This window comes from Carettochelys insculpta, chromosome 1 (assembly GCF_033958435.1).
Source record: "Carettochelys insculpta isolate YL-2023 chromosome 1, ASM3395843v1, whole genome shotgun sequence".
Taxonomy (NCBI): Eukaryota; Metazoa; Chordata; order Testudines; family Carettochelyidae; genus Carettochelys; species Carettochelys insculpta.
In genome coordinates, this window is record NC_134137.1 from 234,264,590 (window position 1) to 234,279,701 (window position 15,112).

At 45.4% G+C, this 15,112-nt stretch overlaps 2 protein-coding genes across 2 annotated transcripts in view; both read right to left on the reverse strand.

The window, feature by feature from the left end:
- Nucleotides 1-4,761: 4,761 nt before the first annotated feature.
- Nucleotides 4,762-9,171, reverse strand: TMEM52B (transmembrane protein 52B). Its single transcript, XM_075002247.1, has 5 exons — nucleotides 8,626-9,171; nucleotides 7,939-7,982; nucleotides 7,100-7,138; nucleotides 6,494-6,657; nucleotides 4,762-5,943 (listed from the first exon to the last, which is right to left on the reverse strand). The coding sequence occupies exons 1-5, from the start codon at nucleotides 8,677-8,679 to the stop codon at nucleotides 5,699-5,701; spliced, it is 546 nt and encodes a 181-aa protein (XP_074858348.1). The 5' UTR covers nucleotides 8,680-9,171; the 3' UTR covers nucleotides 4,762-5,698.
- Nucleotides 9,172-12,605: 3,434 nt separating this feature from the next.
- Nucleotides 12,606-15,112, reverse strand: part of LOC142007097 (C-type lectin domain family 12 member B-like) — a 34,731-nt gene continuing 32,224 nt past the window's right edge. Inside the window, exon 7 of the mRNA XM_074983632.1 lies at nucleotides 12,606-12,724. Coding sequence (XP_074839733.1) covers nucleotides 12,706-12,724 — 19 coding nt within the window. The 3' untranslated portion in view covers nucleotides 12,606-12,705. The remainder of the gene's footprint in view (nucleotides 12,725-15,112) is intronic.

Sequence of the window (15,112 nt, forward strand, 5' to 3'; positions counted from 1 at the left end):
GCACATCTGCAAAAGTACTCTATGTAGCAGTCCAGACTGTCTTTTCAACCATCAGGAGGAGTCCGTGCAGAATTATTCTTGTCGACTCGGAGGGATCCTGTGGATCAGTGGAATGTTCAGTGACGTTGAAAATACCCCGAGTTGGAGATGGTAAAAATAGGCTTCCAAATCACCACCGAACAGTATCCTATGTGGGAGGGAGTGGAGAGGTGCAGAAAAGAGTCCTGGAAATAGGACAGACTCTTCTGCTGGGCTTAGAATGTTACTAAGTGGATTAACGGTGTTGTTTGGTGGCTTAAGAGTACCACTGTTGTAGCTGCCTGTGGTATGTAGGAGTTTAGATAATTTATTGTCTTCTGTAGGGAAGTCAAGTGTGCATTGCAAATGGTTTGTCCTGTCTGAGTAATATCCAGCCATGTGGAAGTTTGTGTGGAAGGTTGTTTTTTATGAGCCTCTAGTTTTGGGAGATCATTCTTGATTTTCTCCTGTTTGTTGTACAAGATGCAGGTCAGCTGTTACAGGACAGACTCAACAAGGAACATAACAAAGCAAACATTGAAGCAAATACTTGCCATCAGTCACACCACACCACAGAAACACTAACTCAGGAATCTATGCCTATTATCTGGTTTTAAGCAGCTACAGGCTCCTTGCTGTTTTTTCAGATACAGATTAACGTGGGTACCCCTCTGAGACATGATCTAATCCATGGTTTACCAAACTGGGGGGTGTGCCCTCGGGGTGCATGAAGAAATTCCTGGGGGGGGGCACAAGGCAACCCAGGCCCTCTCCCCCTTTCCTCCCCGTCATTCCCCCTACACCAAGAAAGAGCTGGCTTTTGCTAATGGCTCTCAGATCCTGCCATTTTATGTGGGCGACCCAGTGAAGCCAGGTAAAAAGCAGGCAGCCAGCGAAGTTCCATGTGGAGCTAGCTGCTTCTTGCAAAGGTGAGTGAGAGTGGGTTGTGGGGGGAGGAGGAGGATGGGGTTAGATGGCAGGCTGGGGGTGCCTGGCTCAGGGGAAAGGATAAGGTAAGAGCAGGGGGCTGGTGACACCTGACTTTGCGGGAGAGGGGGGGCTTGGCTGGGCTGCTCATAGCTTGCAGGACTCAGAGGGTGGCTGGTCCTGGCAGTGTGGGGCTCAGGCAGCTGGCTCTGGTGGTGGGGTCCCTAGCGGCTGGGGGTGCAGGTGACAGGGGACGCAGGTGGCTCAGGTGGGCGGTTCTGGCAGCGCAAGGCTCAGGTGTGCGGGCGGCTGGTGCAGGCAGCTCTTGTGGCTGGCATGGGGTTCAGGCAGCTGGGCACCTGGGGCTGCACCAGGCACCTGCAAGGGGCCAAGAAAAACTATTTGTGCTTATTTTTAATATTAAATATTTTTATATCAAGTTCTTGTGTTTATTTTAAAATACAAATTAATTTTTTGTTAAAAGAGTGGGTTGGATGATAGTAAAGAAGAGGTGGGGGGCATGAGGGTCTCTCAAAAATCAAAAGGGGGGCATCATGCTGAAAAGTTGGGAACCCCTGATCTAGTCAGTGGCTGAAAGTTGAAGCTGGACATATTCAGACTGAAAATGCAGAATAACTTTTGAACTGTGAGAGTAATTAATCACTGGAACAATTTACCAAGGGTTATGGCAGTTTCTCCATCACTAGCAATGTTTAAACCAAAATTGGTGTTTTTAAAAACTATCTGCTCTCAAAGTTATTTTGGGGGAAATTCTATGGTCTGTGTTACATAGGAGCTCATACTGCAAGATCATAATGGTCCCTTCTGTCCTTGGAATCTGTTAATCTTTTAAACTGTCAGTTTGTAAGCACTTGGGGGATAATAGAATTATAACTGACAACATGGATTTGTTAAGAACAAATCAATCCAAACTGTTTCCTTCTCTAATAGGGTTACTAAGTGAGCAGAGTTGGTATCAGGTAAAAGACTGAGGTGGGACTTGAGAAGAGTCTTCAAGTATGTTAAAGAGTAGGATGATGACCACTGATTATGTCCATTAAAGCTAGGACAGGTAACTGGAGCAAGGGAGATTAAGTCAGATACAAGGAAAAGCTTTCTAAGTAGGAGAATAGTTGAGCTCTGGAACAGGCTTCCAAGGGTTAAGGGAGGGTGTGAAAAGATAAACACCTGTTAGGGAGGGTCTAGGTTTATTTAACCCTGTCTCAGTGTGGGGCCTGGATTAGATGACCTCTAAAAGGCCCAGCTACTCAAACCAGCCATGCATTCCTGTCAATCTGTGATTGTTCTACATAGAAATTACAATGTGTTCAATTCCCATTCCTGCCGTGTGGAGCAAGACTGACATCTAGTGTCTGTTTAACCACATAAAAAAAAAGAACTATCTGTACTATTCAGAGTAGAAGATAGGTGGAGCAAGCAAAGGAATGGTATGTTCCAAGTGGAAAATATCACCTAGGGTTCCTGGAATTTTTTGCCCTTTGTAGACGATTATTCAGACTGAAGATCCTCATCTCTCTGTTTGTTTCTGGCCTTTATTATTGAGTTGACTTGAAATATTTAACAAACAATATAATGGATTAATTGTGTCCTGAATGGATGTTAAAGACCAGCAACTAAAATGATTTATCAAGGCAACACAAATAATTAATAATAACTTGACCTAACTGAATAGAGGAAAACAGATCTGCAAATGTATTAATGAGTCATTGGTTTGCTGCTACATGTGGGGTCTCAAAATTCACAAGTGGCAAACAGTTGAACAGTGGATAATAGAAGCAAATGCTCACAGATCTGTGAAGGATTTTGTCTGGTAAGTTGAGATGCTGGTTCTTTTTCCTGCTCTATAACAGATTTCCTATAAGACCTTGAGCCAGTTATTTTGTCTTCCTTGACTCAGCTCCCCATGTACACAATGGGGATAAGAGCAGTGTCCCACAAAGGTGTTCTGAGGATAAATACATTAAAGATTGTGCAGTGATCAGAAGTTAAGTTTAATGTGTATATATACATAAATACATATACATATAGGCAAATGAATGTGTATTCTTCTGAATATTCACACCCAAGTGTCATTAATTTATTACTATTATTTTCTGTTTGCCATAATCTTTAATATTTTTCAGCCATCCAGTTAGTGAATGAAAGCAATACCGTGTAACTTAGATGATCAGTCACTTGCCAAGAAGAGCAACTATTCCAAGGAACAGCTTGCAAACTGTCTCCTGGATGAAAATTATTCATTCAAACTGTTTGGAGGATAATTCTAAATAAATCCTATATTTGTGTAGGAATCAGGAAAGATTCACAACTGATTTGTGACCTGAAAAATGGCCTTCAGTTGTGATAAATATTATTAAATACTAATATTAATAAATATTATTATTCAACCTGAATAATTTTTTCACCCCTACTTTTATCTATTTAAATTTTCGGAGGAAGGTCAGACAACAATTTTTTGTTGACAGACTTTGAGTAAACAGTTAAAGTTTCATGAGCCTTAAACCACAAATTGTCAAATCACACCGAAGCACACAAATATGCTTTAATCAAACTCTGATAAATTTTCATGCTGCATGTTTCTTATTCTGTTTATCCGTAAATTTTGATTCGCCTCTCTGGAATTTGTTGACCCTTTGTGTGTGTATGTAGAAACTGCTGTTTAGTGACATTCGCTGATAAAAATCTAATCTTTTCAAATCTAATAATAATACAGGTTGAACATCTCTGGTCTGGCATAATTTTAGTTAGCCAGATGTCCACTTATCATGGGTGTGGCCAAGTTTTCTGTGATCCCATAAAGTTTGTTTATAGCCACCCATCCTGATGGTCAGTATTCTGTGTTGTTAGATATCCCTAAATGCCCTAATTCTGTGGTGTCCAGTATGCTGTCTGTTCACCATATGTGGAGAACTGGACAGCGTGGCATGGCAAAGCGGCTCATTACAGCTGCACACGTGGATCACCCTCTGCCCCTCTGTGCATAAACCCCACCACTTGGTGGGACAAGCGTGTGGTGTCAGCGGTGGAGGCGGCTCCTCCTGCGGCTCATGGTGGCGGGGGTGGTGCAGCTTGGTGCAGTTTGGGGTGGTGGGGCTTGGCACGTCTTGCGTGGCTGGGGCAGCTTGGGGTGGCGTGGCTTGGGGCAGCCCGGGGCATCTTAGCGTGGTGTGGCGGCACGGCTCTGGGAGGTTTGTGCCAGGGCAGGGCCGCTCGGGGTGGCAGGGCGGCTTCTGTGGCATGGCTTCAGTGAGTCACCAGTAGTGTGTGTGGGGCGAGGGATGGTGAGGGTGCCTGGCTCAGGGAGGCGGCCCCTGGCTAGGGTGGTGGTGGGGGCTGTGGCAATTGCTAAGTGTTGGTTTGGACACCCCTGCTCTAATTAACCCCAAATGTCTTCTATGAGCCTGGTAAGCAGCGGAAGTGTTGGTGAAGCTGCTAGACAATATTGACCTCCTGTTGTCTGGCAAGTTCTCTGATTGGGCACCAGTCAGCTCCTGAAGGTACTGAAATAGAGGGGTTCAACCTGTACATAGATAAATATTAACTGCGCTTTATTTTACAAGCAAAGTGTTTGTCCCCCTTCTAATATGTGATCTGTTTTTGCACACATAACATTTTTTAGGTCAAATACACACTTTTCTGGACTGGGCCTTTGTCTTCTTCTGCATGGTCTATAAAGCGCTACATGTAGCTTTAGTGTTATATTATTACAGGGTATGGGCCTAGATAAAGCAGTAAATTATGTACTATATATAAAAGCAGATGTCGTTCCCACCGTGCTTCAAAATATAAACACACTTTTTAAGGTTAAACTCTTTATTATTAAGGTACTTAATATCACAACACAAACTCCTCCTCATGCTCTTTCCCTAATCTTCATTGTTCTTATGTATTCTTCCATTAGATCTCTATGTACTACGCCTGTCTCCACTAACAGAATAACCATTCCTGCTCCTTTACAGCCAAGTGACTGAGCCATACCTGCGGCAATGAGCCTTCAGGAATCAGCATCTTCCTCCAGGGCACAAACACCAGCTATAAGAGCCGGCTGACAAAATAACCCTGCCACAGGCACTAACTATGATACTAGATACTGTGATGAAGGGCATCTTATTGGTGTGTATAATAAAAGTAATAAATAATAATAATGAATGATAATAACTAATTAACTATAACAAGAAGTCCTGCGGCACTTTATAGCCTAACAGAATTTTGGAGCTTCAGCTTTCGTGGGCAAAGACCCGCTTCATCAGATGTATGAGTGCGGGTGGGGGTGGGGGTTCACAGGAAGATTTAAAGAGGGAGTCTCAGTAAAGGGGAGGGCCAGAACTGACAAGGGCTATTCAGTCAGGGTGGATGAGGCCCACTATCGGCAGTTAATGTGGAGTTGTGAACATCAAGAGAGGAGAAATCAAGTCAGTTCAGTCAGGGAGGATGTGGCCCGTTGTCGGTTGCTAATGTGCTAATGTTTTTGAAGATCCAGACTCACTCAGCTACCTCTCTGATAATTAACAATAGTAGACTCCTGAGAGGTATAAAGAGAGATCCATGAAAACATTATGGATCATAAAATTTTGAGAAATTGAGTTATTTTCTTTCCGTGTTCAGAATAACCTGAACCATATTCCTGAGCCGACTTGGAACAGGTTTGGGATCACCCTCTTGAACATTAGCACTCTGTATGATTGTCAATGTTTAAAAAAATAAAAGAAGAAGGAACTTGGCAGCATTCAGATCAGGGGAGATCTTGTTGAGAGTCATCTTTCACAGCTGATGCCTCTTGCTTTTCCTCTAGGACTGGAGCCAGGTCTGGGACTCTCTGCCCAGTCCGAGCTACTGAGAACCTGGTCATGTGTAGGGCTTCCTCATAAACTGGAGGGGTCTCCAGTCCACAAGGGGGAGGTGCTCCTAGCATTGCACTGTGGGAGTGTGCCACAGCCAGTATCCTCCTGGCAGCAGGACCGAACATGGAATGCAGAGCTGAAAGGGAGAAGATTGGGAAAGGTTTAGCTAAACCTGAGACCATCAAATGCCAGACATCAGCCAGACAGAGCACAAATATACTTGCTGTGCAATGGTTTTCCCAGCTACATGCCATTCGCCTTCCTGCTCCAAGGTCACCCTTCTCACCAGTCCAATCCTCTAACCATGCCTCCCACAAAGGCGTGTCCTTATCCTGTCAAAAGAAGCTGCCCCTTCCTCATTCCCTACTGCCCAGCTAGCTGGATCTTCCAGACAGATCTCCAGCTCTTCCACAATGGCAGCTCACAGATATCCCCATTCTTCAGCATCAGGCAACTGGGCCCATACACTACCTATTAAGAGCCTTCCCCTACTACCTCAGCAAATGACATGGTGATCCTGAGGCAGCTAAAATCAGTCTTGATCCCTGAAACTTTTAGGGCACGAGAATTTGTCATTCTGAAGTATGTTATGGGGTCTAGGTTTTTGGGCACTGCTCCTTAGCTGGTGTAAATCAGGACTCAGCCTCCTCTACAACTACTTTTGGCTTCTGTAAGGTCACACTCACAAGTGATTGTGCTCTGAAGGGTGCTGTCATGATCAAACGCGATGACTGTGACCTCACAGGGATGAGATCCCAACTCCTCCGCTGCCTGCCTGTTACAGCAGCACCTCACACAGGCTGAGACCAGGGCGCACAGAAGCAGCAACCCAACAATCGCTACCACCAGCCTGTAGAGGGAGAGGGAAGAGAGGTGCTGTCATAGCTCTTTATTTACACACACTGAATGGAGTCTAAGAAGTGATCACACTAATTTTACTCACATTTAAAGAGACAGGCCTTAAAAAAATACCAACCACTCAGTTGCCATCTTTGCTGTGAAATTGTGTCATACTTAAATTTCTCATAACTAATGCATTTAATAAAAATGCACGACTGAGTAGAAGAAAGAGATATATTTACATTTTTTCAAAGACATTGTGCTGCCTAATGCTAATGGCATCTAGCAGGGATGGGAAACTACAATACATCCTTTATAACTCTAGAGGGAAAGAAGAAGGGAGGAGCTGTTTGACTTTTGGCACTTATGAGAAATAGATTTAATTCTATCAAATGCTTATTAATTTAAATGACAGCAACTTATATTTCCATAAGATGTAAGTGTAAACTTACCAGATGTACCAGATATGGACCCAATCAGTGCTCGAGCAGCTGAGGAAAAGAGGGTGCAAAGAGTTAACAACATAACATCATAGAAATTTAGGATGGAAAAACTCCCTTTTCAATCCAATCTTGTCTACTGTCGCAACTCTTCTCAGAAATCACCCCTTCCAACACCATTATTTTTGTTATTCTTTGAACTTCTCTCTCAATATGTCAGCCTCTTTCTGGAATTGAGTGCGCTCTATATTTTTACATATAATCAGTTCATCAAACAAATCACAAAAAGTTTTCTTCAAAAAAAAAGATCAAATTTTCTGTGGCTGCTTTCACACTTCTTTTGCATTCGCTTTCTATTGATAGTTATGCAAAGAGTTTCTGGTAAGAATGTTCACATCAAACTTTACAATATATTCAAAGAAACCCCATTCAAATTCCTTATGTTTACTACTTGCACCAGAAACTTAGTAAATTTTGCACTCTTTCCTTGAGGGAACAATATGCAGGACAGCTTGAATTCTGAGCATTGAGTCCTTACAATGAAATATTTGCAAATCAACGATAGACCAAAAATTAACCCCAGAAATTTCTTGGCAACAGTTTTCAAACAACAAATGCCCCTGGAAAAATAAAAGGCAGACAATTTGCAAGCACAAAGACAGGTCAAAGATATCAAATCAGTTATGTGTTCAGAGTAACTCAGATCTAAGAAACAAAGAATCTGACCCAGACAATACTTGCTCACAGTTTGCCAATGCTACTGTGAGAGACAAGGCCATTATCTGTGATTCTGCTCATGTTTGTCACTCCTCCCTCAACCTCTCCTGAAATGAATGCATGCATATACTCACTGTTCAGCATTCACACAGCCCTCTTCACATCTCACTTGGGGAAACTACAAGGAGAGCAAAGGCACTCAAAGTGAATTGTCCTCATTCTGTCTCTTTGATGTCCTGTGTTCAACATCTCTCTCATCTGCTCCAATACCAATCCTAAGCCCCTACCTTGTGCACTCACCTTAGCTATGCTCTTTTGTCCTTCTCACCCACACTGTCACTGATCTGCATCCTCTTCTCCTCCAGGCAAACATGCAATTTATTTTACCTTCTCCTGCCTACATTATAAATCTAAATTCACTCTTCCCTCTACAGGTCTGAATTCCCCTGTATATTTAAAAACGTAGACCCATCAATATTCTATTATTTGCTGAGCCCATTACAAATCTGAATTCCACACTGTTTGATGGGAACTCTGGTAACTCTATTTGCTATCATTCCTCACTTTAGATTTTGTTACCCCCTCATTCTCCTGCTGCAGTGAACTCACCCTCACCTGCTCTACATCTTATTAACTTCTTTCCAGCTTTGAATTCTCCTCAGTCCCACATGGACTCCCCTTTACTTCCTCAATGCTTTTAAATATCAGGAAATTCTTATGGCAGATTAATGCCTGGCTCAAATCCCCTTGAACTTTCTGATGTAATACGTTGCCCTACAAAGGCCAAACTCTGCCAAAGAGGAACCTGTGATGTGACTCACCCACAAGAGACTTGCCAAAGCAGAGAGGGTAATGAGCAGGCTGCAGATCCTCATGAGGAAATAGCGCTGGTTCTGCTGTCTCACGTAGCCCAGAGCTGGTGCTTCCTTCCTAATTTCAGTTCATCTTTGCCAGTCCTCACACTGCGATGAAGAACAGAGAAACTCCCTTGGCAGGATGAGTCCCTTTCCCTGCTACTGTTTTTTGCACTCCTCTGGGTTTGTCTTTCCTTATCCTGCACACTGGTTTAGTGTCTGCCTTTTTGTCTCTTTGTCCGTCTATCTGTCTGTGCCCATGTCCGTCTTTCTCTGCTACTCTCCTTCTCCCTTTTCAAAAGGGAAATCAAACACCATCCAGTCCCCAGAACAAGAGCTGAGGATGCCAGTCACTAAGCTTTGCTATCTCCAACTGAGCTATCTCAGGGAATCAATGAGAAAAATGTACCCAGGTTCCAAAGAGAACTGAGAATGGAGAACTCTCTTCTGTGGAGGGAAAGCTGCTCTGACCTCCTTCATTTCCAGCTACTTCTCTCCCCGCCCCCTTGCCCAGTGAGTACGGTGCAGTTTGAAGGTCATTTGTTAACCTGCTTTACTTCTGCTGTGATTCCCCTTCCGTGACCCTCCCCTTGTTACACATTTGCTATTCTGACCTTCTGAGTCTAACCAGAAGCCCAGGGTCACAGTGGGCAGAACAGGGCAGACAAAAGAAGCAATTGCTTAGGGGCCTGGACATCTTAAAAGGGCCCGGGGATCCAGGAGGGCCACATATGCCGCCACATTAGCAGCACCTGGGAGTTCCTGCTGCTTTAAATTGTGATGATTTGATCACTGGCCTGGCCAGCAGCAAGGTGGTATACTGAGGACTGCTGATGGGGGGAGGGGCAACTAACCAGGGTCCTTTAAATGACTGCTGTGGAGCCCTAGGTGGTGCAGGCCAGGTAACGATGAAGGGTTGCCTGGGAGGGGCAAAGTTCTAGTCCTGCCCCTTCCTGGGGCCGAGAGCCTCTTCCCTATCTGCCCCAGGCACCTGGGTGCATTATGGTATACCTTAAAACTTCACACAGTCTCACTCTTGGTATGCAGCGCTGCCTTCTACTCAGCTGGTGCCTTCCCTTCTGCTCTGATGATCACCTCAGTCATCATATGCAGAATTCTCTGCTGTTGTTATGCTAGCCCCCTTCTATTCCATCTCTACCACAGCAGAGACTCTTGACCTGCAGAAAATACTGCCATTTAAGTCCCAAGTTCCCCTCACAGCTCTGCCAGTGCCCCTCAGTCGTGCCCTGCAGCCCCTCTGCTATCCCAGCCCTGGGCTCACCCTCACAGCTCTGCCAGTGCCCCTCAGCCCTGCCCTGCAGCCCCTCTGCTATTCCAGCCCTGGGCTCCCCTCACAGCTCTGCCAGTGCCCCTCAGCCCTGCCCTGCAGCCCCTCTGCTATTCCAGCCCTGGGCTCCCCTCTCAGCTCTGCCACTGCCCCTCAGTCCTGCCCTGCAGCCCTTCTGCTATTCCAGCACTGGGCTCCCCACACAGCTCTGCCAGTGCCCCTCAGCCCTGCCCTGCAGCCCCTCTGCTATTCCAGCCCTGGGCTCCCCACACAGCTCTGCCAGTGCCCCTCAGCCCTGCCCTGCAGCCCCCCTGCTATTCCAGCCCTGGGCTCCCCACACAGCTCTACCAGTGCCCCACTACCCCTTTACAATAGTAGAAAATATGTTGTTGCTTTTCCTCCTACACACACTATAGTTCTCCCTCCAGCTATTTTATTTAATAGACTTTTTTTAATGACCTGCTGTTTTCCCTGTTGTATAACCACGTTAGATTTCTATTACATTCATGCTCACGGGTATCTATGAATTGCTTTCATCCATGTAATTAGCGTCTCTCTCTCCAACTCACTCTTTTCAGTAACTGAAACAGAAAAATTGCTCCTCAGTAATGCATTATTATTTCTGCCCTGCAACCATCCAGCACTGGCACATGGATATGCATTTGAAGAAGTGAGAAGCACAGAGATTAGTGGAACTTGTTACTCCATGTTGCAATCACATTGCATCCACATTAGGCCAGTGAATCATTAGCCCTTGTCATGGCTATTAGAGGCAAAGAGCAGAACCAATGGGTTCGTGAACATAATACACACATTCCCACCAAAGGAAAGTTAAGAACAATGCTTTTTTTTTTTTTTTTTGTAAAAATAAAATAAATAAATAAATAAAAAAGAGGAGCTGGTACTTAGCTGGCACCTTGCTCCCTCCCCCACCCCTGCCAGGGTTACCATGGCTGGGGCCGCCAGCAGGGCTCTGCGCCCCAGCTGGCTTTCAGCTGTGGGGCTGGTGGGGTCCCCCTTCCACTCAGTCAGGTTCCGGTGGTTGGGGCTGCTGAGGTGCTGGTATAGCTTACCGGCCCCAGAAAAGCATGAACTGTTAGTAACTTCCAAACCAGTGATGATTTTCTCAGGCTGTTCAGATAGTCAGGGCAGTTTCTGTGGGGTGAAGAGCCTACGTCACCTCTACTATCACCCCCAGCCCACACCCATACACCACCTCTTCCCACGCTGTTCTGTCCCCACTACACCTCCTCTCCAACACTTTCCCAAAGCCCCCACCCCTGCTTGGCCCCACCCCACCTCTTCCTGCCCCTTTTCTGCCCCCATTGCACTCCTTCCTTGAGATCTCCTCCCTTGTGTGATGTGAGCTCAGGGGATTACCAAAGGGCCTGGTGTGCAGTGACAGCAGGTGTCACCCCCATACTCACCATGGTGGCAGGAGTCATGAGAAAGAGAGTAACCCAGCTGGCTGCTCTGCTCCCCACCTGTGTCCTAGTTGGGTCGCTCTGCTTCACTGTCACAGCAGGAAATGGAGCAACCTGGTCCTTTCCCCTGCTCCACTCGCCCAAGCCCACATCCCCCAGGGAAGTGGAGTTGGTCTGGGGTGGGTTGCTCCTCTCCCTGCCGCCATAGAGAAGCAGAGCGACCCAGCCGGGAGATGGCAGAGCGCAGAGCCAGCTGCTGTGTTGCTCCACAGTCAATGAATCTATTTAAAAAACTCATACACTGTATAAAGCCAAGTCTCCAAGAGCCCCAGAATTTGTTTTAGAAAACTCTGGCATGAGCCATTGTCCTGCCGATTTGTAGATGAGTCACTCTCTCATTTCTAGTGACTCTGACCATTCAAATGATCACACTCAGAACTAAACCTCTGTATGTCTCTTTCTCCCTCTCTATGCAGAGCAATAACTTAGATTTCTCTCAGAACCTTGCCAAAAAAAAGCTAAAGTGACCTATGCAGATCTGAAGTTTGGGACCCTGACGCAGCCCAGGAAATGGGAGGCCCATGAAGGCAAAGTGAAAGGTAACAGAGTGAAGTAGATCCTTTCAGGGTGAGCTTGTTTGCTTAGAATCCAGCATTCAGTGATGTCCCACTGTGTATGATACTGATGGGACCAGGACCAAAAATCCATTGATAAAATAGAGGAAGAGGAGCTAAACTGTTAAAAATGTGGAGGTGAGTAACACTATGTCCCCATATTTTTATGGAAATATGTTTTTGAATATGAATATGCATAACTTGAATACACTTTATGCAAAACAGATCACATAACCTATCGTTCAAGAGCCTACGATCCCTGGAATGGGTATATTCTATTTAGGTGCATGCATCATTCTTGTAGGTTTCTTTGTGGAAGTTTCTTTAACTTTTGTTTTTTATGGATAGAGTTGTTAACCCTAAGCCAATCCCTTTTACCTCGTGGAGAAGTGATCCAAATTTGTCTGGTCTCTACCCTTTGAGTCTTCCAGGAGCTGTAGCTCCAGCTGGTATAGCTCTCCCGGTCCTTCAACACAAATGTGAAGTGTGTGCTCTTGTATGAATGTGAGACCTGGCGTACTAAAAAGTTGTTAAACCACAAGCTACAGACATTAATAAACAGATGCCTGAGGTACCTCCTTCACATCAAATGGCAAGAGTTGGTCACAGATGAGGAGCTTTGGAACAGCGAAGGACAAGAACCAACTGACATTGAAATCAAGAGAAGAAAGTGGGGATGGCGAGGCCACGCATTCAAAAAACCCTCATCCAGTATAGTCCGTCAAGCTCTCACATGGAACCTGCAAGGAAAACGCAAAAGAGGAAGATCTCAGATAACCTGGAGATGATCTACTGAGATTGAAGGACAACAACTGGGGTACTCCTGGGGCCAGCTAGAAGTTTTGCACCAAGACAGAGTGAAGTGCGGAAGACTTGTAGATGACCTGTGCTCCATGAGGAGTGCAGGGGTTAAGTAGTAGTAGTAGTAGTAGTGTCATTCTTGTATGTGAAGGTGGAAATATGAAGTGTATCTGCATTTTATAATGAGAGCCATAAGTGTTGCTTAAGAGCTCAACACACCAGTGCTCAGGGTCACAATCTGTAAATGTCTTTGTAGGATCAGCCACAGTTTAGGTTTACAGCAAGAACAAGGTCATGTGACCATGCCATCTGGTGCTGGAATCCATCTTTAATCTGGTATTTTTCCATGGGAATATGGAGGAAAACACAGGAAGTTCTGTTTAAGGAAATAATATAATCTTCACCTGTCCTTTGAAATGGCCTCCCACCTTAAGTCAATATACATGAGGAAACCTGAAAATAAAGAACTCTAAGGATGCAAGGAGCTATTAGACCTGGACCAGATAACAACTAGCTTTGGCTTGAGGTGAGAGGGGAACCACAGATTTTCATACCTCTCTTTAATTGATAGAGACAGTGAATTTTATGAACTTTTGTACAAAACTTTTATAAAGAATAAGACAGATTTATTTGGGGATTTGGTCCTTTTTGAGGATGGTGCTCCTGGATGCTGTCAAGGCTCCATAGTTGAGTCTACCAGAGATGAGTTGGTTCAGCATGTGGTGTTGCTCTGCTGGGTGTGTGGTGGTGAGGGTCTGCTATCCCAAGTCTGTGCCTTTCTTGGGAGGAAATGTGAGCTTCTGGCCCAGCAAGGTGGGCTGTAAGGGACCTCAGGAAGTCATCAGTTGCAGCCCCCTGCCCAAAGCAGGATCAACCCTAACTAAATCCTCCCAGCCAGGACTTTGTCAAGCTGGGACTTATTTACCTCTAAGGATGGAGATTTTATCACCTCTCTACGTAACCCATTCCAGTGCTTCACTACCCTTCTGGTGATGGAGATTCCACCACCTCTCTAGGTAAGGCATTCCAGTGCTTCACCACTCTCCTGCTGAAATAGTTTTTCCTATTATCCAACCTCAACCACCAGCTCTGTAACTTGAGACCATTGCTCTTTGTTCTGCCATCTGTCACTGCCAACACCACCACCAGACAAGCTCATCTCAGAGGCTAAAGCTTTTCATTTCCCTTCTGACTGCTGTATGCAGAGTTTGAAGGGAAAAATTCTTGCAGGCCCCGTATGTTATGAGCTGTGTCTACACGTGCACGCTACTTCGAAGTAGCGGCACTAACTTCGACGTTAGGCGGCGAGACGTCGAAGTCGCTAACCTCATGAGGGGATCAGAATAGCGCCCTACTTCGACGTTCAACGTCGAAGTAGGGACCGTGTAGACGATCCGCGTCCCGCAACGTCGAAATTGCCAGGTCCTCCATGGTGGCCATCAGCTGAGGGGTTGAGAGATGCTCTCTCTCCAGCCCCTGCGGGGCTGTATGGTCACCGTGGGCAGCAGCCCTTAACCCAGGGCTTCTGGCTGCTGCTGCGGCAGCTGGGGATCCATGCTGCAGGCACAGGGTCTGCAACCAGTTGTTGGCTCTGTGTATCTTGTGTTGTTTAGTGCAACTGTGTCTGGGAGGGGCCCTTTAAGGGAGCGGCTTGCTGTTGAGTCCGCCCTGTGACCCTGTCTGCAGCTGTGCCTGGCACCCTTATTTCGATGTGTGCTACTTTGGCGTGTAGACGTACCCTCGCAGCGCCTATTTCGATGTGGTGCCGTGCAACGTCGAAGTCGAACATCGATGTTGCCAGCCCTGGAGGACGTGTAGACGTTATTCATCGAAATAGCCTATTTCGATGTTGCTACATCTAAATAAGCTATATCGATGTTGGCTTCACGTGTAGACGTAGCCATGCTGTGAAGATAGATGTTGTGGGATAGAACTGCTCTGTGGTAAACATTTTGCTTTCTTATATGAGTTGTATTTTAAATAAATTTTAGTGAGTTTAATATTGTCTTCCATTCATTATACTATCTGATAATCAGCCAGGAAATTTGATAAAAGGTCCATCTCCCATAGAAGGTTGGTTACTTTGGCATCACAAAGGCAACGAGGGTGTGAGCCCCTTTAGAAAGTAAAATTATGATAGAATCAATTTTAAGATTGGGTATTGTGAACTGTTGCAAAATGGCATGGTGCCATTGCAATAACTGTGGTGTTTTTACCAGCTCTCATTATAGGTCAGTTAGCTGCCCAACCAGTTACAGTCCAGTTTCAGGTTCTAGGGTGGATGGAGTTATAACTCTGTCAGCAATTCAGATTAAAAATTTGCACAG

What these genes read in the sequence shown, in the direction of transcription:
- TMEM52B (XM_075002247.1), bottom strand. Translation starts at nt 8,679, where the DNA reads ATGAGGATCTGCAGCCTGCTCATTACCCTCTCTGCTTTGGCAAGTCTC. An exon ending in GGCTGTGTGAATGCTGAACA is followed by an intron (nt 7,139 to 7,938) that starts GTGAGTATATGC and finishes TCTTTTCCTCAG; the next exon opens with CTGCTCGAGCACTGATTGGG. An exon ending in GTCCATATCTGGTACATCTG is followed by an intron (nt 6,658 to 7,099) that starts GTAAGTTTACAC and finishes CTCCCTCTACAG; the next exon opens with GCTGGTGGTAGCGATTGTTG.